Raw genomic sequence first — 23573 nt, forward strand, 5'->3', positions numbered from 1 at the left:
AATTGAGCTGATATGCTCGGCTTCTATGGACGACTTGGAAGGACGTCCTACATGGAAGCAAGAATACGTTAACCACAGCGTCATGGTTGCAACTTCTTGAACCAACTTCTTTATTAGCTATCAAGCTTCTTACGTACAGGGAAATATTTTCGAACGAATACGAGACAAGAACAACGAAGCTTAGGAAAGGATTTTCGTAAAGCTCGTGAAATGGAATTTTGCCAACCACACATAATGAGACCTTTCCAGCAGGGACTTAAAATCTAAAAAAGTGACCATTTGTGCGACAGTGATTCAGTGCACAATGCATTCTCAAATTTGTGTAACAGTTGAACAAATGAGAAACAAGCCGTATTAGCTAATGACGAATTATTTTAAATACAATGAATAACCTCCAATAAAAATTGTAAGTAAATTGGGGTAGAGATCGTTTTAGCTTCGGTAATTTATTGCTTCGGCACCATCCAACTTTTACAGGCATTCAAAATAAAAACATCAAAATCAACATCAAATCAAATTCAAATTCCAGTAGGCATTGATTAACGGCTGTCACTGTAGTGTTTTACTTGTTTTACTTGCAAAAATGTTTACGCTCGTCCTTCAGTCATGATCGCCGGTCATCGTTGCACACTCAGACACCAATCCATAACCCACCTGGCTCCAATTCTACCGGGAACATCAAGATGGGTAAAACTCCGGCGATTCATCCGAACCCTAATGTTGGCTTCACCAGATCATCCAGAGACGAAAAACTATCTCAAGAGCCACACTCAGGTTTCGAACGAAAACAAACGGCAAGTTGGTAGCCATCCGCCGTACGTGATTCATCCATTCAGTATCTTCCGACAGTACTGGGATATGGTGGTGTTCGTTGCGTTGACCCTTCATCTGCTCATGCTGGCGTTCGATTTTACCTTCTTGATTTTTCAAGACGAGCACGAGTATTTGGGAGCTATACGTTTTGATTTGCTCTTGTGTGGTGTGCTGATGATGGAAGTGATGCTGAAGTTTATCACTGGATTCGTGATAAAGGAAACCAATGAGATCGTTCTGGAGCCGAAAAGGATCGCCTTAAACTATTTGAAATACGGACGATTGGTTTACGATTTGCTGCGGGTGATGCCTTACATTTTGCTCTTGGATACTTTCAATCGAGCCTACTATCGATATTCAGTTGACATTTATCTGGCCTTCATCATCTACTTGTACACGATCAACATCTTTCGATACCATGAAATATTCAAGTACTTCAAGGTAAGCCAGCATAAAATTGTATAGCAGTAGTTAAAGCCGATTTCCATACGGAATGTTAAAGTCAATATACAACGAAGCCACACCTCAAAATTTTAAGACCACAAGACTTGAGAACCAAAAAGGAGTCCGCGTTTAAAATTTATCCTATTGGTCAGCACCAGTAAGCAAACAGTTAGATTGATTTTCAACGCGAACTGTTGTCAGATTCTCCAGTCTTGTGCACTTGAAAATTCAAAGTTTCTCTTCGTTTTATAATCACCTTCTGTTTTCTGTTTCTGTTCGGGATGAACCACTGCGACCAGTTTTCTTTGATCTTTTGTGGTATACCCGTGTCCTTTGTTTAGTGCATGTCGTTCTACTCCATTACTATTGAGAAATAATGAAGTAGTCGTTTTTAATACAAATATCATTCTTTACCATTTTGCATAGAGCCTCTTTAGAAAAAGATACCGCTATTTATACCTTTTGGAGAAAACAGTTTGTCACCAGTAAACTCTCAAAAGCGCGGCCCTTAATCAGGTTCGGCCAAGCTGGTTGAATGATACTGATTTTGACCATGCATCGGTACTCTAGCGTATCAAATTATTGCTTCTACTTATAAGATTCAAAGTCGTTTTTTTGAAACTGTGAACAGGTTTCATCGCATGAGACATTTAGATTCCTTGAAACAGAAAGCTTATTTTAGAATTTAAGAGTTCGCTACTCCACCGATTCGGAATCGTTTCCCTCCTAGATATCGAATGATAAACTTTGGAACTCGTAAAGAAATTGTCTCATGAGTTGAAGCCAATCTCAGTTGCTGATTGAGCCATTTTTCCACTTCGACCTCCTCATCATCTAGGACAAATAGGTGGGTCTTAGTAGCTTGTTACTCTCTTATACTGTTCCGACCGTAACTTATAAGTATTCACAAGAACAGATACAACAAGAGTACAATATGGTAGATCTTACCCCGTAACGCACCTCGTAAAGGTGATCACCTTAAACTTTGGGTTTCTGCAATGTAGTATCCCTATGCACTATCCGCATGAAATTTCATAAAAAAAACTATAAATTTGCTATATTTCAATATCATAAAATTTGAAATTTTTCGACGCGCCTGATAAAAAGTTAATAACCGTCAAACATTTATGTCTATAAATCGATATCTGAAGGGACCATCAACTCATGGAAATATCGAGTCATGGAACAGAAAAGCTTTGGAAAGCTGTTTGGGGGGTCCATCATAATAACCATGACATTTTGTCCTTAATATGGTTCCATGAGTCGATATCGAGTCATGGAACATCGATTCGTGGAGATTTCACTGTACAAGATACAATTGCTCAAAATAATACAGTGAAACCTCCATGAGTCAATGTTTCATGATTCGATACCGACTCATGGAACCGTACTGAAATAAAATTCCATAGTCCCCCCAATCAGCTTTTCAAAGCAATTCTGTTCCATGACTCGATATTTTCATGAGACGATGATCCCTTCAGATATCGACTCATGTAGATTTAAATGTAGTAATTTTTGTTCGGAAAATTGTGGTTCAGCAAAATGTTGTAACAAAGTGGCTTGCGTGCAAATTTTTGAAACGATGTGTAAACAAATGTTCAAACTCAATATACAGCATAAATTAAAATAGATAAAACTAAATATATCTAACAACAAATTGAACAGGTGCTTCGAAGTATTCAAAACTCGCGGAAATGGCGTTCCTTAGCCAAGTGGTTAGAGTCCGCGGCTACAAAGCAAAGCCATACCGAAGGTGTCTAGGTTCGATTCCTGGTCGGTCCAGTATCTTTTCGTAATGAAAATTTCCTTGACTTCCCTGGGCATAGAGTATCAACGTACCTGCCACACGTTATACATGCAAAAATGGCAACTTTGGCAAAGGAAGCTCTCTGTTAATAACTGTGGAAGTGCTCATAAAAATACTAAGCTGAGAAGCCGGCTCTGTCCCAGTGGGGACTTTAATGCCAAGACGAAAAAGGAAATTAAAATGAGCAAATTTGTAGTCCTCTGAAAAAAATCTATGCCAAATGCTCGGTCAGAGAGAAATAAAGTTACAGCATGCCTAAAATTGAGATATATGTATGAAAATAGACCGCCATTGACACACACTTTAATGTTCGCTAAAAATGATTTGTTTAAATATCCTAGGTAATGTAGGTGTACTAGTTATGGATGCAATATTTAACAATATGGATAAAAATTATATTTTGGTTGCGTTTCATAACCGTAAGCTTGGCTCATTGATGTTATTTTATGATCAATTTTAGTATTGAGTTGATTTATACTATCTAAAAATTTGTTTTCAAAATCGTTGTCTATGTATCAATTATGCCATTAATGTTCTTGTCATTCGTTATAAAAGTGTATCAAAGTCCATATTTCGTAATCAATGCTAATATTCTTTTTTTATGTACACTCCCGTGCATAAGTTTGGGTTCACCCTCTAAAAGAAAGCAAAAGTGTTCTGTCCATATCTCTGTGATTACACGTCCAATTCAAACTCTTTAAGCCGCATTCCAAAGGCAAAGAGTTATTCTTACTTCGTATGTATTTTTCCAAAAACATTCTTTGAACTTTGTATACTAAATATGTACTTAAAATTGTGACATTTTTCAAAAAACACACTGAAAAAACATTACTAATTTCCTCAGCATTGGATCGACCAAAATTTTAAAACAAGGTGTCATTAGAATCGCAATCTTATATTCTTTGAAGAGCACTCATGAAATGTTGGCGGAAAAATCTGAAAAGTATTCAAAATCAATGAAACAGTCAGTCAAGTCATCGTGCAAAAGTTTGGGTTCACCCCTCATTATGGTGTATCGTGCAAAAGTTTGGGTTCACCTTAACTTACTTAAATCTGTGAAATCTCAAACCAATCATGTACGCGCCATTATTTGCGCTCAAAAAAGCTTTAAACTATTAAAATCGGTTGAAAAATGGCAGAGATATTGACAAAAATGATGTGCGTGTGGTTCAGATGAACCCAAACTTTTGCACGATTTGCATCATACTGAGGGGTGAACCCAAACTTTTGCACGATGACTTGACTGACTGTTTCATTGATTTTGAATACTTTCCAGATTTTTCCGCCAAAATTTCGTGGTGTCTCATCAAAGAATATAAGATTACGATTCTAATGACACTTTGATTTAAAATTTTGGTCGACCCAATGCTGAGGAAATTAGATATGATTTTTCAGTGTGTTTTTTGAAAAATGTTACAACTTTAAGTATAAATTTAGTATACAAAATTAAAAAAATGTTTTTGGAAAAAAACATACAAAGTAAGAATAACTCTTTGCCTTTCGAATGCGGCTTAAAGAGTTTGAATTGGACTTGTAATCACAGAGATATGGACAGAACACTTTTGTATGTTTTTGAGGGGGTGAACCCAAACTTTTGCACGGGAGTGTACAAAATAAGTAACAAATTTTCAATCGCTGGTTCTTTGATCGAGTCGAGTAAAGAATATGGCTATGATTTGGGGCAAATTGGATTGGAGCCATTTTGGATTTTGACGCCATCTCAGTTTTAAGCAATAGAATGAGTTTTTCATCTTGCGTTCATTGTCTTGTGTCAGTGTTGATAGACTTACACTCAAATCTCAATCAATGAGCTCTCCCTTGAGAGAAAACTCATTGAAGATCTGCTTCGCAATTCTCATGCTTGAGATTTTGATGCAAAAACACTCAATCAAACCCAAGCCGTCAAAAATGATTCATACATAAAACTCCCCATAAACTCGTGAAAATCAAATGTTGTTGTTTACGTTAGAAAGGATTACTATAATTCTACAAGAACTACAAGAAAACATTGCTTTGTGCGAGAAAACTGAGGAAATACGAGGCAATGAGTTAAAGGATGACCCAACTCATCCATGATTTTATGACTGGTGAGTTGCGTGATTAACAACTCACGCATGAAAAATCTCAAGCGTGAGTTATGAGAATTTGAGTTTTTCACAACACCGTGTTGAATCATGTGGCTTTCGTTGAAAAATCACTAAGTTAACATGTTTTTCTTGACACTACGTCGCTACTAGATGAAAAAAGAGCACGATTCTCAGCTATTAAATTTTGCAATATTTGTATATCCCTTTTGGGACGAAGCTGAACAATTGTGATAGACATAGCTATTTGAAATGGCTCATTCAGGGTCAGAATTACATAAATATAGAGTAAAGTGGGGCAAAAGTTTCTTCCTCATAGCTCAATTCAAAACAAAAGTTATAAATGTAATCATTGTTCGACTGTTATGCAAGTAAGAGACTTTCAATCCAAATATTATAAAAATCTAATAAGATTTGAAAATGTTATGGCTATTTGTTGTCTAAGGCAAGAAAATTGTTATTTTCGATCGACCATCATTACATGGAACCAAATAACGATATCATCTTATTCAAATAAAGATAACATAATATAAGAACGATTCTTTGCCTGTCATAAGGATACTGTGAGATACATGGGGAAAGCACTAATTTTCAACCTATAAGAATTTTGTGCTAATTTTCGGATTCTCGTACAAAGTAGGCCAAAATTATATGAATAGGTTAAAAATTAGATTTTGCATAAATAGTTTGAAATTATTTTTGGCTAAAAGTGGGGCAAAAGTTCGAATTCGCGGAGCAAAAGTTCGACCCATAGGGTCGATGTACCCATAGCCGCATAGCTAAGAACAAAAAACCGTTAAAAAAGTTCTTAATTGATCAATTATTATATTTTTTTATTAAAAAGTTCTTAATTCATCAATTATTTCGTATAATAAAAAATAGTTTCTCTCAATAGTGCTACTATAGGAACAATAGGTTTACTATAGGCGCAGGGGAGCTCAAATTTTAAGCAAAACTAATTATTTCGATCATTTTTTGAACAAAATCAAGCTGTGTATCAATGGTACTTAGATAAATAGCTCATGACCTTCATGTCAAAAAATGTTTTAAAAATATTTATAGCAAAATATTTCTCAAATTAATTAAAATCTGCCTGATTGTGGAAAAAGTCATAAAAATGCATGTTTTCACTTAGTTTTGCGAAATACTGCAAATAAGCCTATTTTGGGCAATTTATGATGAATATTTTATGTGTAACTTTAAAATTATGGCCGGTATGAAGTATGTCTGGCATAAAAGAACCGATATTTTGTGTTTCAGTCTGTGAACATTTGTTCCACCGGTAGGGCAATTAATTTTAATTAATTTTAAAAATGTTTTCCAATACCGGAAGATAGGGACGAATGACCTTCGGGTTAAATTCCCCCTCAAACAACAACAACAACAACCGGAAGATGGTTTGAAATGTTTTCAATTATATAATATCATTAAATTTTGGAGGAATTTACAGTAATTAACCGATTATGTGCTGGCTCAAATTCTATAAGGCATTACGGAGCCGATTTCATTTTGTGATTACCGTTTTGATTCATATTCCGAACACTTAAGGCCAGCAGTGACTTCAAATGCATCTGATAGCCATAAATTAGCTGATGTTGGTGAAAATTTTAATTTCTTCACAAAATCTAACTGTTAGCTGTTGGGTTTGGTGATAAAATTGTTATTTTTAATATGTTTAGTATTGTTTTTCCCTAACAGTCTAAAACAACATTTTGCTTCAAATGCCAAACACTGTGTTAATTCTGTCTCATATTCCGAGCACCTTGATTCAAATTCCGAACAGCACGAATAAAACGTATGCGAATGAATAATTTCGCAAATAAATTCATCTGAGCTAGTTCTACTGGCGTTAAACTAGAGAATCATCACTGCTCCTGAGGTATAAAATAGATTGGAAGACGTTAAAATTGAATTGCAATTGGCTGCTATTTCCTGGTAATTTGATGACATATTTCAGCGAAACATTTCAACCAAATCGCCATACAAAAACCGAGTGTTCGGAATATGAGTCTGTTCGGAATTTGAGACAAAACGGTATTTAACAACTTCATTTTCAACATGACAATCTTTATCAATTGAAAAAATAAGTTCTGGTGTTCGAAATATAATTTGTATATGTACCTACTACGTACAAGTTATATTAAACATTTTGTTGTCCTTTATTCGCTAATCGTCGTTGATTGGTTGACAATTTATAAGGTAGATTTCCCAAGAAATTTTCAATATTTGTGCTTCTATAATACTTAACACCGTGTATGATAGACCGGCCTAGTCTTTATAAAAAGTAATGATTTTGTAAAATGGAAACACTTACTGACTCCAAATAAATAATACACTTTATTATTTTTTTAGTTTAATCTCTCGTTTGGCTTAGGTGCTCATACAAGCGTAAAATAGAAATGAGCAAAAAGAATCAGAGCCATTCAAAAGATACGGATAGCTAAAAAAATGAATGATTCGTGGCTCTTTTTTATGAGAGTCGGTTCATTTGATAAGCACGGATCAGACAAAAACTGACCCACAAAATGAACGAATCAATTCCTTTCTCCTATTTTCCTTTGTGTGTTTCTCGGCTTTTTTATAACGTTTAACACGTACCTTGCTTTGCGCGCCACGGCACACATGCAAACACAGTTTGTTGCAGCTCCGCACTCTATTTTGCCCACAATGTTTGGCCCCGCCCACATGCATACATCTGCCAGTATAAAAGATAGTGTGAATGTCAAATTCATCGTTGCTAACCTGCCAGATATGTCTGGAATATTCCAGACTTTTGAGCTCCCGTATTACAAAAATCCAGATCTAGATAAAATTTTGTACTGGATTGTAAGGTTTTGTAATAAATTTGTAAGGTTCTCCATTAACGACATAGGAGATCCAGACTTTTCCAGACAAAAATTTCAGAATCTTCCAGACTTTAAAAAAAAATTGACATGGTATCCCTGAGCAAAGCACTCTTTTCTTCTTCTTCTTAGCTCTGGTAGGAGAAATCTGCCGAATAATCGTGAGTTCGGAAAAGAATATACGAAAAATGAGAGAGCGAAATAAACGAATGGTACGACGTATGTGAAGCGCTTTTTTATTTCTTTCGCTCTTCCTTTGCAAGCCGTTGAGCTACTGAACCGTTCAAAAGATCCGGTTCACTGAAATAAGTGATTCGGATCGGATCCGTTTACTAAAACGAGCTATTTTGCCCATATCTAGCCTGAACCTACGAGCTAGTAAAGCCGTGTGTAGTAATATACATTAGTGTAGTCGCTAGTATGTACATATGTGTATCAGGACTCAACTCAATCACAAATATGGTTCGTGGCCGTGCGGTTTGTGTCTTCAGTCAATTAACCGCATCATGTAGAGGAGTGTGGATTCGATTCCTGCTCCCTCAGGAAAATTTTTCGAGAAGTTAGTTATCCGAATTGTCTAGTGTGGTGCTTCCAACTAAGAGCCGTTCGGATACTTCCACCGGAAGCATTAACGTTTGTGGCTTCTAAAAGAAATCGTATTGGTATGCGACAAAATGTGAAGTGGTGGCAAACATTTGTCAACTATGCTAATTTATAAAGTTGAAAAACCAGAGTTAAAATAAAAATTATTTTTTGAATTGTGAATAAAATCACGGTGTACCTTGTTCAGGTATGTGAAATCAAACTCTGCAAATGCTCACACTTTTATTATTTTTTTTTGTCATTCAAATTTGTACCGTACACGGAGAAATCAGACTACCTAAAAAATAAGTTCTTTTTACTCAAATTTTGGTAAACTGCATTTAGTTTTTACCCACGGTTGGGTTGTTTTGCCTCTCTTGCAACAGCAATGTTGTCAAAAACAGAGAGAGATGCACCGACCCATCGTCGAAGTTCAATGGAATAAGCTAAATTTGGGTTCTTTCGAGTTTACCCAACGTTAAATTGTTTTTACCCATCACGGAGACTTCGAAAGCTAACGCTGGGTAGATATTTTTTTGCACTGAGTTGTTTGTTTTGCCGTTGTCAAATGAAAACAACCTAATGATAGGTATATGTCAGTTTACCCAAATTTGGGTTATCCCACGGAAGAGCCGAATTACGTCAAAAGAAGTCAAAGTTGGGTTGATTTGTGGCTCCGTGTACTTTTAATGAGCTTCGCTTTACCTGCCCTCAATAAACTATTTAACGACGATTTTTTTCTTTTCACTTTCCTAGAATATTAAGAAAAATATCTCTATCTGGTAAATTTGAAAGGTATTGGCACAGTTGTTTTCTAATTTCCCGTAGGAGAGATTTTTCATGACGTTATCGTGCAATGGACTATTTTTTATCTTATCTTGAGTTCAAATCGGAGCATGAACATTGATGCCGTACAGTTCGTAGTTGCTACTCCGTGATTGACCAGAATAATTAGAATTTCACTAGGAACCAACAGACGCAGCTTGAGAGTAGCCTAACATTTACAATTTGCAATTTCGAGAATTTAAAACATTTTAAAGTCAATAATAGTGCCGGCGACGTCTTTGTGGTCATCGGGAAAGGGAAGGAATGTAAGTATGACATCCATTGTTACTAAAGACAGAGTAAACCTCTGCATCTTCATGGTTGTGACGGTAAAAAGTTTTTGTTAAAGAGAAGAAGTTAGAAGTTACACAATCTGGATTCACCTTGGTAAGTGATGGGATTAATGAAGCTTCAATTAAGGCTCTCCCAAATCAACGCGATTATTTTCGGCGACAGCGACAAACAATCGCAGTGATTACGCTGATGTTTCGCTGCATGCATAGTTTCATGAGCATGTTTAAGCCACAGCAACGCGATTTCGCAGCGTCTAGATGGTTTCATATGAGAATGCTTGCAGCGACACAACAACGAAATCCGTGATCTCGGTCTCTAGTAGCAATGGATGTCACCCTCATTATCCTATTGACTTTTTAATATTTGGGATTCTCGAAAGTGTAAATTGAAGATGGAAAGTTACTCCCAAGCTACATCTGTTAGTTCCTTGTGCAACTTCGATTATTCTGGTCAATCACGGAGTAGCAATCACGAATTGTACGGTCATCAAGATATGTATTGACATATTTTACTTATTTGAAACAGAAGCATAAAGCAAGCACACCATCGTCAATAAAAACGCCTTAAAAAGGGCGTAACTTATACACTTCACTAAGGATTTTTTTTTATCTGCCTGCAGGTTTAAAAAAGGTGTGTAAATCATCTGGCGTTTAAAGTTTTAATGGCTGTTTTTGTTTTGATAACAAAGGGAAATGAAACACCGTGGGACAAACGAGGTGAATAACTCATACCAATCATGTGCGCGCCATTATTTGCGTTTGAAAGAGCAATGATCTATTAAAATCGGTTGAAAAATGACAGAAAAATTGACAAAAATGATGTGCGTGCGGCTCAGGTCATCCCCAACTTTAGCACGATGGCTAGAACTGTTTCGTTGATTTTTTATAGTTTTCATATTTTCCGCCAAAATTTCGTGATAGAATATAAGATTACAATTCTAATGACATTCAATTAGACATGTAATCACAGAGATATGGACTAAACCAATTTTTATCTTATTGTTATGTTTTTAAGGGGGTAAACCCAAATTTTTACAAATCATTGTAGGTATTGTACACAGTAAAGTGCAGCGAGAATTCTAACAAAGTATGCCGATGGCTACCTGGTTTCAGAGAGACTTGCTCCCCAAATCAACTTGATTTTTTTTACGGTGAGAGCGACAAAAATCGACGCGATTTCGCTGATGTTTTGCTGCATGCAAAATTTGATGATCGTGTCTAAGCCACAGTGACGCGATTTCGCAGCGATTTTCGTCGCGTCAGTCCAGATAGTTCCATATAACAGTGCTTGCAGCGACTCAACAACGAAATCTCTGCGATTTTTTGGTGCTGTCGCTAGAAAAATTCACGTTAATTTGAGGGAGCCTTTATTGTGAGCAGAACTATCGTCAATTAATATGATTCATAATTTCAGATAATCCCAACAATCTTACGGATTGGCGAGAAAAAGATTCTCCTCATGAAGCTGGTGATGAATACTATCTACGTGCTGCATTGGAGTGCTTGTTTGAGATACATTCTTCCCGAGCTGACCATCGTAATGGAACCGAAGAGCAGCGAAAGTGACGTGTTGGGTTTGTCACGGCAAGGTATTCAGGATGAAAAATTTAGCGTCGGTCATTTTCTCGTCGATGTGTATTGGCGACACTATCGACATGAAGATTTTGTTCACTATCCAGTATCACAAGGCCGAATGATCGTTGATCCGCCAAATTTTGAAATGTACGTGCGCTATTATTTCAAGAATCGTCCGATAGATAAAAGAATTGTAGATCGGAACTTCGTTCTGATGAAGCTTGATGATATCCGCAGGAACGCAACTATCTTCGAGAGATACCTGGGCAGTATGAAGTCTACTGTAAAGATTTGTCTGCAAGCCGGAAGAGATGAAGATGCCGGATTGCATTTCATTAACAATATTTTGACTTCGTTTCTTCTGCTGGGCGGTTGGATTTGGTTCACCTACATTTTGCTGAGTATGGTTCGATTGATTGTGTCGTCTGAGATGAGTCAGACAAAGTATGAGGAGTTTGTGAACGAAATACGAGCGTATGCATTCAACAAACGGCTAAGCGATGATTTCAAGAGTAGAATGCTACGCCATTTAAACTGTCGGTACAGAAGGCACTATTTCAACTCTACGGCCATTTTGAAAACCATGTCCGATAACTTGAGAAGAAGCATACAAATGGACAATTGCTATCATTTACTCCGATATGTGGAGATGTTTCGAGGTTTACCGAGAGCCATCATAGAAGACATTGTAGACAATCTGCATTTTGAAATTCATTTGGAAGGAGATAAACTCATTGAAGCCGGTACTCAAGGCGATTCAATGTTTTTCATAGCATACGGAACTGCGGCGGTCTATTCTGCACAGGGTGTTGAACTGGGCCATTTGATCGATGGCGCTCATTTTGGAGAAATGTCAGTATTGAACAAAGGAAACCAACGGACAGCAACTATAGAGGCTCTGGAAAACTGTGAGATCTACAGGTTGACGTACGAATCTTTTCAAAAACTAATCGAACCGCATCCGCATCTACTGTTAGGAATGCACAAACTCGCAGAAGAAAGAGTAGCTAAAGCTGAAAGGGAAAGACAAAGTTTACCAGAGTCTGAAGTTTACGATAATTTTCTTCAATAAATTGAACGGTTTGTGATTCCCTAAGAACGGTAAGAATAGTTTTGATTTTTTAGATTCTTGAAAGTTCATCAGATTTATCAAGGGTTCTAAACTACAAAACCAGTACTGAGACAGCGATCCGACAGCAATGGACCACCACCAGTGAGTGACCGAACGGTAAAGTTTTCAAATTGTTCCGTTTTTTACTACATTTAGGATCATGAAGATTTTAAACATGGCATCTTCACTTCAAATTGGCCTAAAACTTTAATATAGATATTATACCATTCATGTTCAATTTATGATTGTACACTAGTTGTTTACTCAACAAGGTGAGACATTTTTCTAAACAGTTCTTGGAGTTCGAATAAGAGTCAGACTTCTGCAAAAGATCATAGAAGATTAATGGAAGGTTTTATCAATAGTCCGCAAGATCAGGAGTTGAAAATAAACTGTTGTGAAGTTCAAAAGGTTTTTGACATTTGCTAAATTATCTAGAAATTAATTCTTCAAGGAAACCGAAAAGGGATATCTTCACACATTTGTCATGGATCCCTTCTGATATTATTCTTATTATTATTATTTTTATCTTTATTAACAAGATTTGCAGCCCAAGGCTAGCTTATTTCAGTACCCTTCTGATATTCCTGTTTAGATTCCACTACAGTTAAACCTCCATGAGTCGATGTTCCATAACTCGATATCGACTCATGGAACCATACTAAACATCAAATTTTATGGTTACTATGATGGTCCCCTCAACCAGCTTTCCATGGCATTGCTGTTCCATGACTCGATATTTCCATGAGTCGATGGTCCCTTCAATATCGACTCATGGAGGGTTGACTGTATATATTTTTCGCTGAATTCTTCAAAGACTTTTTTCGACATTCATTTCAATGTTAATTCCAGAAATCCTTTCTGGGAGTATTTACAATGTCTACATCGAGTCCTAAACAAGACACCGATGTTGTTTTTTTTTTCAATTTATCATCGTAATAGTTTTTGTTTTTCGCAAAAAACTGACATGCAACGGCCTACTTTCCTGCACTGAATTATTCAATGTCGTAATGATTATTACACAACGCCTTTTCATTACGAAATTATTTTGGGTGCGTAATGTTTCATTAAGAAACTATTTCCAGAAATTTCAAAACACTATTTAATGTATCTCGGTATGATTTCTGAGACCTTCAAGTGGTCTTTCACGAAATTTCAAAAAATGTTGTACGTTACTCATTGCAGAACCTGATTTTAAAGGCACTCGTCGTGATTCTCCGACTTGGCAAGCCTCGTTGGATAAATGTACGTCTCGTGCATTAAAAATCATCATTCTGCAACTTGTTACGTAATAGTTGATTACGCAACAAGTTTCAGAAAGATGATTTTTACAGCACGTGTTGTACATTTGTCCAACGAGGATTGCCAAGTTATTACGATGAGAGCTGTAAAAATCGAGTTCTGCAACAAGTTATGTCCAACATTTTTTGCAAATTGGTAGAAGACCACTTGAGGGTATCACAAATCATATTGGAATACATCCATCATTATTTAGCAATTTCTGAAATGTGTTATGCAATGATTCATTACGCAACTCAAAACAATAAGGCGAACGAAAAGGCGTTGTGTAATATTCATCACACAACTGATTTCAATTGCGTAATGACTATTACCGCATTGCATAACTCAGTACAGGAAAATAGGCCGTTTCATGACAGATTGGTGTGATGAAAAACAGCCTGTTACGATGAGAAATTGTAAAAAATCAGTTGCACTATGACTATTACGTTATGCTATTTTCATTACGCAATCGTATTGAATTACGTTATGAATCATTACACAACAATTTTCAGATATTGCAAAAATAATGATTAATGCATCCCATCGCGATATGATTTCTGATACCCTCAAGCAGTCTTCTACGAGATTGCCATACTCGGTCAGCCTCGTTAGATAAATGTACGACTCGAGCTTTAAAACCCATCATTTTGCAGCTTGTTGCGTAAAGTACTATTTCTGACTTTTGATCTTTCTCGCACAATGTATCAAGAATTTTTGAATTAAACTAAAAATTCATATAGAAATAACAAAAATTTGAAAATTGTATTGTCCCAAGATTTTCCAGAATTTAATCAGAAGTAACTCGATTTCCTCCAGGTATTGCTGTTTGCGTTTGACATGCAAATCCAGCCTAATTGGGCTTCATACGCGGTAACACAAAGTAACCAAAGGATACTTAGCAACCATGATCCATATCACCACCAACCCAGCAAAGAAAATCAAACTTTGACATCGCCTTCCTTGTTAAAAATCTTACCGCATTTGGTGTCCCCGCATTTGAAATTTGCATTTCAAAAGCACACAGCAATAATATATAAAAAGTTGGAGTCTTCGCCAAAATGGTTTTGAAAGTCAAGTTTAGTCAACAGTTTTTTTAACTCCTTATTAGTATCATTCCAAACATTACATTCATTTCTAATATCTAGGTGTTCTGTGTTATTAGACAACACTATCATAATTTGGTAAAACAAATTCAAGATTTTATTAACATTTTGTTAACAACATATTACATTTCATTTGCCGTAGCAGTTCAGATTTTTTACATGTAAGATGATTTCATCTGCTTATAAGAGAAAAAACACGTTTTTAATCTACCTAACCTTACTTAACCTAAATATACAACGCATTAATCGTTTCAATAGAAGATTGTAACGATTTTTGCCAGAAATCATTAATTATTTTATTTGAAATTTGTTCCAATATTTCAACATTGGATATTCTATAGCTCATTGGTACTATACAAGGGAGGAAGCTTCATAATCATTTTCAAAATTTTGTTTTGAATTCGCTGCAGAGCTTTCTTCCTGGTATTACAACAGCTAGTCCATATTGGTACAGCATACAACATGGCTGGCCTGAAATTTTTTTTGAATATCAAAAGCTTGTTCTTAAGACAATGTTTTGATTTTCTATCAATAAGGGGATAGAGACATTTTACTTATAAATAATATAAGTGGATAATCTGATTGCCGTGGACTTTTGAGTTATCTTCCAAACCAAGTCTGCACAGTGGGCCTGGCCATTTTAGTATTTGTATCATATCACTGATATGCTGCAACTATTAATGCTGACAAGAAAATACTAGAAGAAATTCCAGTATTTCCAGGATGCTCTTCAATATTGGCTGTGCAAGCGCATAGATTAGATTAGATTAGATTAGATAAGGGGATAGAGACATTTTACATATTTGTTACATTTGGCTTGAATGCCCTCAATGTGATTTTTGAAAGTTAAATTCTTATCTAGCATGAGCCCTAGATACTTAACTTCCTCTGACCAATTTATTGGAACCCCTCTCATCGTTACAACATGTCTACTTGAAGGTTTCAAATAAAGAGCTTTTGGTTTATGTGGGAATATTATTAGTTGAGTTTTGGAAGCATTAGGAGAAATCTTCCATTTTTGCATGTATGAAGAAAAAATATCCAAACTTTTTTGTAATCGACTACAGATGACTCGCAGGCTTCGTCCTTTGGCGGAGAGGCCTGTGTCATCCGCAATCAAAGATTTTTGACATCCCTGAGTTAGCTCAGGTAAGTCAGATGTGATAATATTGTATAATATTGGTCCCAAAATGCTTCCTTGAGGAACACCAGCTCTTACAGGAAGTCTTTCAGATCTGGAGTTCTGATAATTAACCTGAAGTGTACGATTTGACAGATAACTTCGAATTATTCTAACAATGTATGTTGGAAAATTAAAGTTTTTCAATTTTACGATCAAACCTTCATGAAAACACTGTCGAATGCTTTTTCTATGTCTAGAAGATCAAGACCAGTAGAATAGCCTTCAGATTTGTTGGAACGGATCAAATTTGTTACACGTAAAAGTTGATGAGTGGTCGAATGTCCATGGCGGAATTTAAACTGTTCATTGGCAAAAATAAAATTTTCGTTGATGTGGGCCATTATTCTGTTCAAAATAAACTATTCAAAAAGTTAACTGATGGAGGAAAGCAAACTGATTGGACGATAGCTAGAAGCTTCTGCAAGATTTTTGTCTGGTTTTAAAATTGGAACAACCTTAGCATTTTTCCATTTGTCAGGAAAATATGCTAATTGAAAACATTCGTTAAATATATGAACTAAAAATGATAAGCTATTTTCTGGAAGTTTCTTGACGAGGATGTAGAAAATTCCATCATCGCCAAGAGCTTTCATAATTTAGAATTTTTAAATAATAGTTCTCACTTCTTCCAAATCAGTCTCCCAGGAATTTTCGACAACGTTCTTTTGATTGAGAATATTTTCGTCCTGAGTAACTTGATTTTCAATTGGAATTGGTTTTTTCAAGATTTTAGATAATTTCCAAAAGGGCTTAGAGCCAGGGTCCAACTGAGAAATCTTATTTTCAAATTTTTTGTTTTTTAATTGTGCAAAACGTTTCTTGATTTCTTTCTGTAAATCCTGCCATATAAATTTCATAGCAGGATCGCGAGTTCGTTGAAATTGCCTTCTCCTCACATTTGTTTTTCAGAAATTGGCGGGGGGTCTGTGGCCTTAAAATTGAACCAGCAGAATGGTGTCTCTGTACGAAGGATAATTCGACTATTGTTAAATGGGTAAAAGCCTCCTTTAAGTTGAATTGTGACAACTCGGCATTCAAATTATATTGTATTTGGTTTTCCATTGAATATTTCCGACTTTAAAGTTCAAAAAGTAGAACGAATCAGTGAGATATTTAATCTTTCATAAATTGTCGTGAAATTTTCGCTCCACGCCTATGAAATTGAGTATACACATTTTGAGAGCGTCTTCTACAAAAAGTAACGAAATCCAAGGCGATAAGTGCAAAACATTAATTTAGTTTTCGCATTTGTGGCCTGAAAACCGCTGTGCTAAGGGAACATCCGTGCGTCCTTTAGTTCCTCTCAAAGCAAAACAAGATAATATTAAAAAAAGGTGTTGAAATATATAAGTTGAATTTACATAAAAGCCCATTTATTGTGGAATTCAACAACTGATGACATTTTCATAGCAAGAGTACATATTTGATAATGTTATGAAATCATAATTTAAGGAAGAAAGGTTAGTTGCGTCCTTTGCTGAATCACATCATTCGAAATACATCACATTTGAGTTTCCGATATATCTTTCGCAACATTGTAGCAGAGCCCTCAATGAAGTAGACGGCTGCGGACCCTACAAAAAGAAATTAATGTTTGTATTTTTTTTAAATACGTATTTTTAACTTATACTCTACTGGAAATTTACGAATGATGTTCCAGAAAGTCGTAGCTATGTTTTGAATGACAAACAATGACACTGATCGAGCTTTTTTTCGCACAGTTTGCTAAGGTACAAAGATTGTATCTATGATCACATGAACCAGAGATCTAGGTTAAAAATCGATCAAAGAGCTTTAAGATAATATCTTGTTATTCGATCCATATCTCGCTCAGAAGATCGAAAAATTAGATCAAATGTAATGCCTGATTAAAACTCCTTTAAAACTTGTAGCAATAATCATATAACAACGTTTAATATCAAAAAAGTCCATTTTCTGCATTATCAATCTTGCAAATAATCCCTCTATTTTGGAAATTATTTGTCAATCCAATAAGTTCATTTTCCATGGTATCATTTACATGTGCTCCGAAAAGTATTATTCCATTTTTCCATTAATTTTAATGTGTGTACAAAAATATGTGGGGCCCATATAGCCGTAGCAGTAAACGCGCAGCTATTCAGCATGACCATGCTGAGGGTCGTGGGTTCGAATCCCGCTGATCAAGGATTTTCCTTAAAGATAATTTTCTCGATTCCCAGGGCATAAAGTATCCTCGTAGCTGCCACACGATATACACATGCAAAAATTGTCAATCGGCAAAGAAAGCTTTCAGTTAAAAACTGTGGAAGTGCTCATAAAAACACTTAGCTGAGAAGCAGGCTTTGTCCCAGTTGGGACGTAACGCCAGAAAGAAGAAGAAGTACAAAAATATATTTTATAAATTACAAATAATCAATGATCAAGAAGAAAGTCCCCTAGCGTTAAATTTTATAAACTTCGAAAGCTTCTTGTGCAACATAAAAAGTAATCTAGTTGCATACTAGTTATGTTGCAAGTAATTCTTGTATTCAATGTTTTTTACCAAGTTAATGCAAAAGAAAGAAGAAAATGTGGGTTTCCAAAATAGAATTTCTAAATGTATGGGATTCAAATCTTTGGGTTAGCTTAAATTTTAAGTAAGTTTTCTAGTTAATCTTGTTGGTCCATTTCACTCTAGTACAAATAGAAGTCGTCTATTCATCTCGCTGCACCTTTGTTTCTGGATCGATTTTTCGGGTATTGCTTGTATCTCGAGTTTGGTTTCAAAGGCGTGTAGCTTTTCTTAATCGTGTTATTGCATGATGAAGCAGTGGAAATAGTATATTCATCAAATACATCACCATAGCCAAGTTAAATGCTAGATTTTAACTTGGCTATGGTGATGTATTTGATGAATATACTATTTCCACTGCTTCATCATGCAATATCATTCAGTAAAAAAATATTTTATAATAAGAATAATAATGCTTATAATGCTTATAATGCTTATAATGCTAAACGCAAGATAGATATGTGGTGGCACAATTAAACCACAAACAGTGAAACATGTATAGCCTTTGTAGCACATAAAGCCGAGTCATTTCTCATTGATGATATCAGGAGGTATGTTATTATTCACCAATTAATTTTAATTTAACCACTTGTCAAATGTTATACGGTTCAGAAAATTATACCTGCGTATTGTATCCCAGTTTTGATATCATACAATTGAAGCTTTCGCTCCAAAATAAAATCAGGATTAAATCATTCTACACTTCAATTCTACCACATACCTGAAGCATATTCTGAAAGCGATGCTTTTATGCTGCTATTATGTTGAAAGCGGAAATGTGGCAAAATAATGTTGCATGCAACATTTGAAGCTTTCCATCTCACATACAAGTGGAGAGAGAAAGCAAAAACTGCACGCCATCTACCATTTCAAGCAGGAAGCAATATAAGAAAGCTTAGGGATGTATCGTTTTGCTGATTCGTTTTTATACAAGTTCGGTGAATAGGGTAAATGCATTTTTAGCAATGGAGGGTTTGAACAAGTTTTGCGCTTATGAATGTTTCCTCAGCATTTTCCATGGTATGCAATGCAATTATTTAGCATTGGACGGATTTCACGCCAACTCGACAAAGGGATTGGCAGCACCCCTTCAGAATTCAATGAAACTTTCTGGGTGTGAAGACTATGTGAAACTAAGATACTTTGCATACTTTGTTTTTTCAAAATAGATCTAAACTAACATTTGGAATGGGTCAAAGTTTTTTTTAACTTTTTTTATAAACCCGTATAACTCGAAAACGTTAAGACCTACAAAAAAGTGTTGTATAAGGGACTGTCGTGATATTTCCTGACATTTTAGTAAAAAATATTAAAAAAATAAAAACACATTTTCTACACTGAAAAAAAAATTCAAAACTTCAAAGTCGATTTAAAAAAAACGGCCACTTCAGATTTTGATCATCCTTAAGCAAAAAGTTGCGTAATTAAATTTACTAAAAGTCGTCCATACATTGCAAATTGGGCATATTTTAGAGAAAAAAGTTTTTCTAACATCGAAATTTTCAAGTCCCAAAGATTTTTTTTTTTTTTACTTTTTTTTATAAACCCGTATAACTCGAAAACGGCAAGACCTACAAAAAAGTGTTGTATGGGGGACTGTCATGAAATTTTCTGACGTTTTAGAAAAAAATATTTAAAAAATAAAAACACATCTTCTACACTAACAAAAAAAAAATCAAAACTTTAAAGTCGATTACAAAAAAACGGCCATTTCAGATTTTGATCATCCTTAAGCAAAAAGTTACGTAATTAAATTTACTAAAAGTCGTCCATACATTGCAAATTGGGCATATTTTAGGGAAAAATGTTTTTCTAACATCGAATTTTTTAAATCTCGAAGTTTTTTTTTTTACTTTTTTGATAAACTCGTATAACTCAAAAACGGTAAGACCTACAAAAAAGTGTTGTATGGGGGACTGTCGTGAAATTTCCTGAAGTTTGAGAAAAAAAATATTTAAAAAATAAAAACACATTTTCTACACTGAAAAAAAAAATATTCAAAACTTTAAAGTCGATTTAAAAAATAACGGCCACTTCTGATTGTGATCATTTTTAAGCAAAAAGTTTCGTAATTAAATTTACTAAAAGTCGTCCATACATTGCAAATTGGGCATATTTTAGAGAAAAAAGTTTTTCTAACATCGAATTTTTTAAGTCCAAAATGAACTTTTTATTTAATTTTTATTTCGCTTCAAATCGTCTAGTATGATCATATTTTAAAGTGATAAATGAGTTTTAATCACATGATATTTGTTTTATTGGGAGTAGTTAAAAGAAATAAAACGGAATTATACAGTTTTTTTTTTAAATTAAATTCAATTGATCTCGCACCATACCGCTTATGGGAAAATCAACTCCTTCTAACTATCCGGTGGGTTTTTTATGGTTGGAAAGATATCACAATAATATTTAGCCTAAGGTAACTTTACTCTTCAATATTCACTATAAAAATGACTATGGAAAGTAAGACGCTGAGATCGATCATTAGGGTACACTTGCTAGTTTCGAAAAATTGTTGAACAGACAAGGAAAACGACTTTTTTCTTTAAGGATATATGAACGTAATGACCAATAAATACTTTTAACAACAAAAATAAAATTAACTAGAACTACTACTAAACAGCCTAACTTTGTTAAGACTTGACGACACTTGACATTTAAGACTCTAATCTTACGTAAAAGACAATAGTAATCAGAATAGCACTTGAATGACAAATTATTCAAAACCATTTCGACTAGACAGTATTAGTAATGCACTACTATTTCAAACAAATTCTACACTACTATTTCAAACAAATTCTAATGGAGCCTGCTGATTTTCATAATGCTTCCTTTTCTCAGAAGCAAGGGAATATGGGTACTTTTCAAAAACTACCACGTCACAATGGACCGATGCACGAGTTCACTAATTTGACGTTTGAGCGGTGCCGAATTCACTAGTTTCCATGGTGACATAAATAACACAGCACCGCTAAAATGTCAAATAATGAACCTGTGCTTAGCTCCATACTAATAAAAAACAGTGTTCATGTGGGCGCCATTGCCTAGTCCGTCTGAGTATTGGTCCTGGTAGAGGGGAAACTTGGCAAAAGCCAGACCGAGGGTTCAGCCTTGACAAGTTAAGCTGTCAGGCAGCTCCAACTAAATACCACACAAAAAAAAGATATTACAATAATATTTAATTTCTTATTTGATCAAAGCCAATCTTAACACTTCAGTCGTCGCGCTGTTGTATTTTGTACAACACTGTTGAAAAAACCTCGCTTTTCATTCTCAACAACAGCGTGGTGGTTCTGACGGTGGCAAACCGCGCGACGACTGGAAGGTTAACAGGTGTCTGGAAAGGGTCAATATTATGCTTATGAAAAAAAGTCGTGGTTTTTTTTATCATGCATCATTATTTTTATTATTGCTATATATCCTAAAACGTAGTATCTGCACATGAATATTTACATTATTTTTGGGCTTTACTGAATAAATTGAATAGTTTTGGTTCATCCTCTGAATTGCTATACCGTTTGGCTGCAATTTGTGTATCACTAGTAGGCATAAAACAATGATATTTTTGGGTACCAGGGACAGTTCTAACCTTATCAAACAATTCCACCAAATCCTCTGACATTTTAACATATTGTTCATTAAATATATAACACAAATTTAATTTGGTGATACATGTATCAGTTTGTTTCACTGCCCAGTCGAATAGTTCTCGCGGCGTTGCGATTGTGTTTCCATTGTATTTTGCAAGACATGCTTTTTTTGCCATTCGCTTGAGAGTGCCACCAATAGCGTCACAGGGGCCTTTGCCGTGGGATGTGGCAAAAAAGTGCCACTCTGCTTCCAATCCATGTATTTTCTTGAAATTACATAAGCTGGCAATTTTTTTTCTATTTTTATAATGAGCTGCGGCTCCATCTGACTTAAAAATAACTTTTGATTTGTTTAACAAAATTTATCAATTTTGAAATAAATAGCTGAACTGCTACTGTGTCATGGGGCTGATATTATAATAAAACTAACATGTTCCAATTTATTATCTTTTTTATGATAAATTTAGAATTGGGAATTATTCCAGTGATATCCTTGAGCAGCGTTATAATTTTCAGAAAAGTAGCTAATTACCAGTATTTAACCTTGTTTTAAGGAGTCTTTTTTGTTTCGCGAAAAAGAAGACTGTTATTTGCAAATAAAATCATGAGTTATGAGCTTATCAACTTTTTTTAGGTAGATTACAATACAAACATATTCGTTATTTCTTATTCATCTGGCGTTTAACGCAGGTACGTTTAGTAAGTTATTTTTCACGAAACTTTTTCTAGAAGATTAATGGGATATGGATAAGGTTGTAACTTTTCAATGTTTGCAATACTGTTGTGATACCTTTAGAACCATAAAAATCCGTCGGATTGTTAGACGGAGTTGTATAGTTCCGTTTTTTAACTATTCTCAATAAAAAAATACAATCTATTTTCTGATTCAAACTCATTTATCACTTGAAAACACGATCATATTTGACGGTTTAAAACAAAATCTTTGAAAAAAAATTTTTGGACTTAAAAAATTCGAAGTAAGAAACACTTTTTTCCCTAAAATTTGCCCAATTTGCAATATATGAACGACTTTTAGTAAATTTATTTACGAAACTTTTTGCTTAAGGATAATCAAAATCTGAAATGGCAGTTTTTATTAAATCGACTGTAACGTTTTGAATATTGTTTTTTTTTAGTGTAGAAAATATGTTTTTATTTTTTCAATATTTTTTTCTCAAACTTCAGGAAATTTCACGATAGTCCCCCATACAACACTTTTTTGTAGGTCTTGCCATTTTCGAGTTATACGAGTTTATAAAAAAAAAAGTAAAAAAAACTTTGGGACTTAAAAAATTCGATGTTAGAAAAACTTTTTTCTCTAAAATATGCCCAATTTGCAATGTATGGGCGAAAATATGTTATTATTTTTTCAATATTTTTTTCTCAAACTTCAGGAAATTTCACGACAGTCCCCCATACAACACTTTTTTGTAGGTCTTACCATTTTTGAGTTATACGGGTTTATAAAAAAAAGTAAAAAAAACTTTGACCCTTTCCAAATGTTAG

General features: G+C 34.9%; 1 protein-coding gene across 1 annotated transcript; it reads left to right on the forward strand.

Moving 5' to 3' along the window:
• Positions 1 to 543: 543 nt before the first annotated feature.
• On the forward strand, positions 544 to 12371 carry LOC110678723. Its single transcript, XM_021851970.1, has 2 exons — positions 544 to 1254; positions 11106 to 12371. The coding sequence occupies exons 1-2, from the start codon at positions 607 to 609 to the stop codon at positions 12336 to 12338; spliced, it is 1881 nt and encodes a 626-aa protein (XP_021707662.1). The 5' UTR covers positions 544 to 606; the 3' UTR covers positions 12339 to 12371.
• Positions 12372 to 23573: the final 11202 nt, after the last annotated feature.

This window comes from Aedes aegypti, chromosome 3 (assembly GCF_002204515.2).
Source record: "Aedes aegypti strain LVP_AGWG chromosome 3, AaegL5.0 Primary Assembly, whole genome shotgun sequence".
In the NCBI taxonomy this organism is placed as follows: Eukaryota; Metazoa; Arthropoda; class Insecta; order Diptera; family Culicidae; genus Aedes; species Aedes aegypti.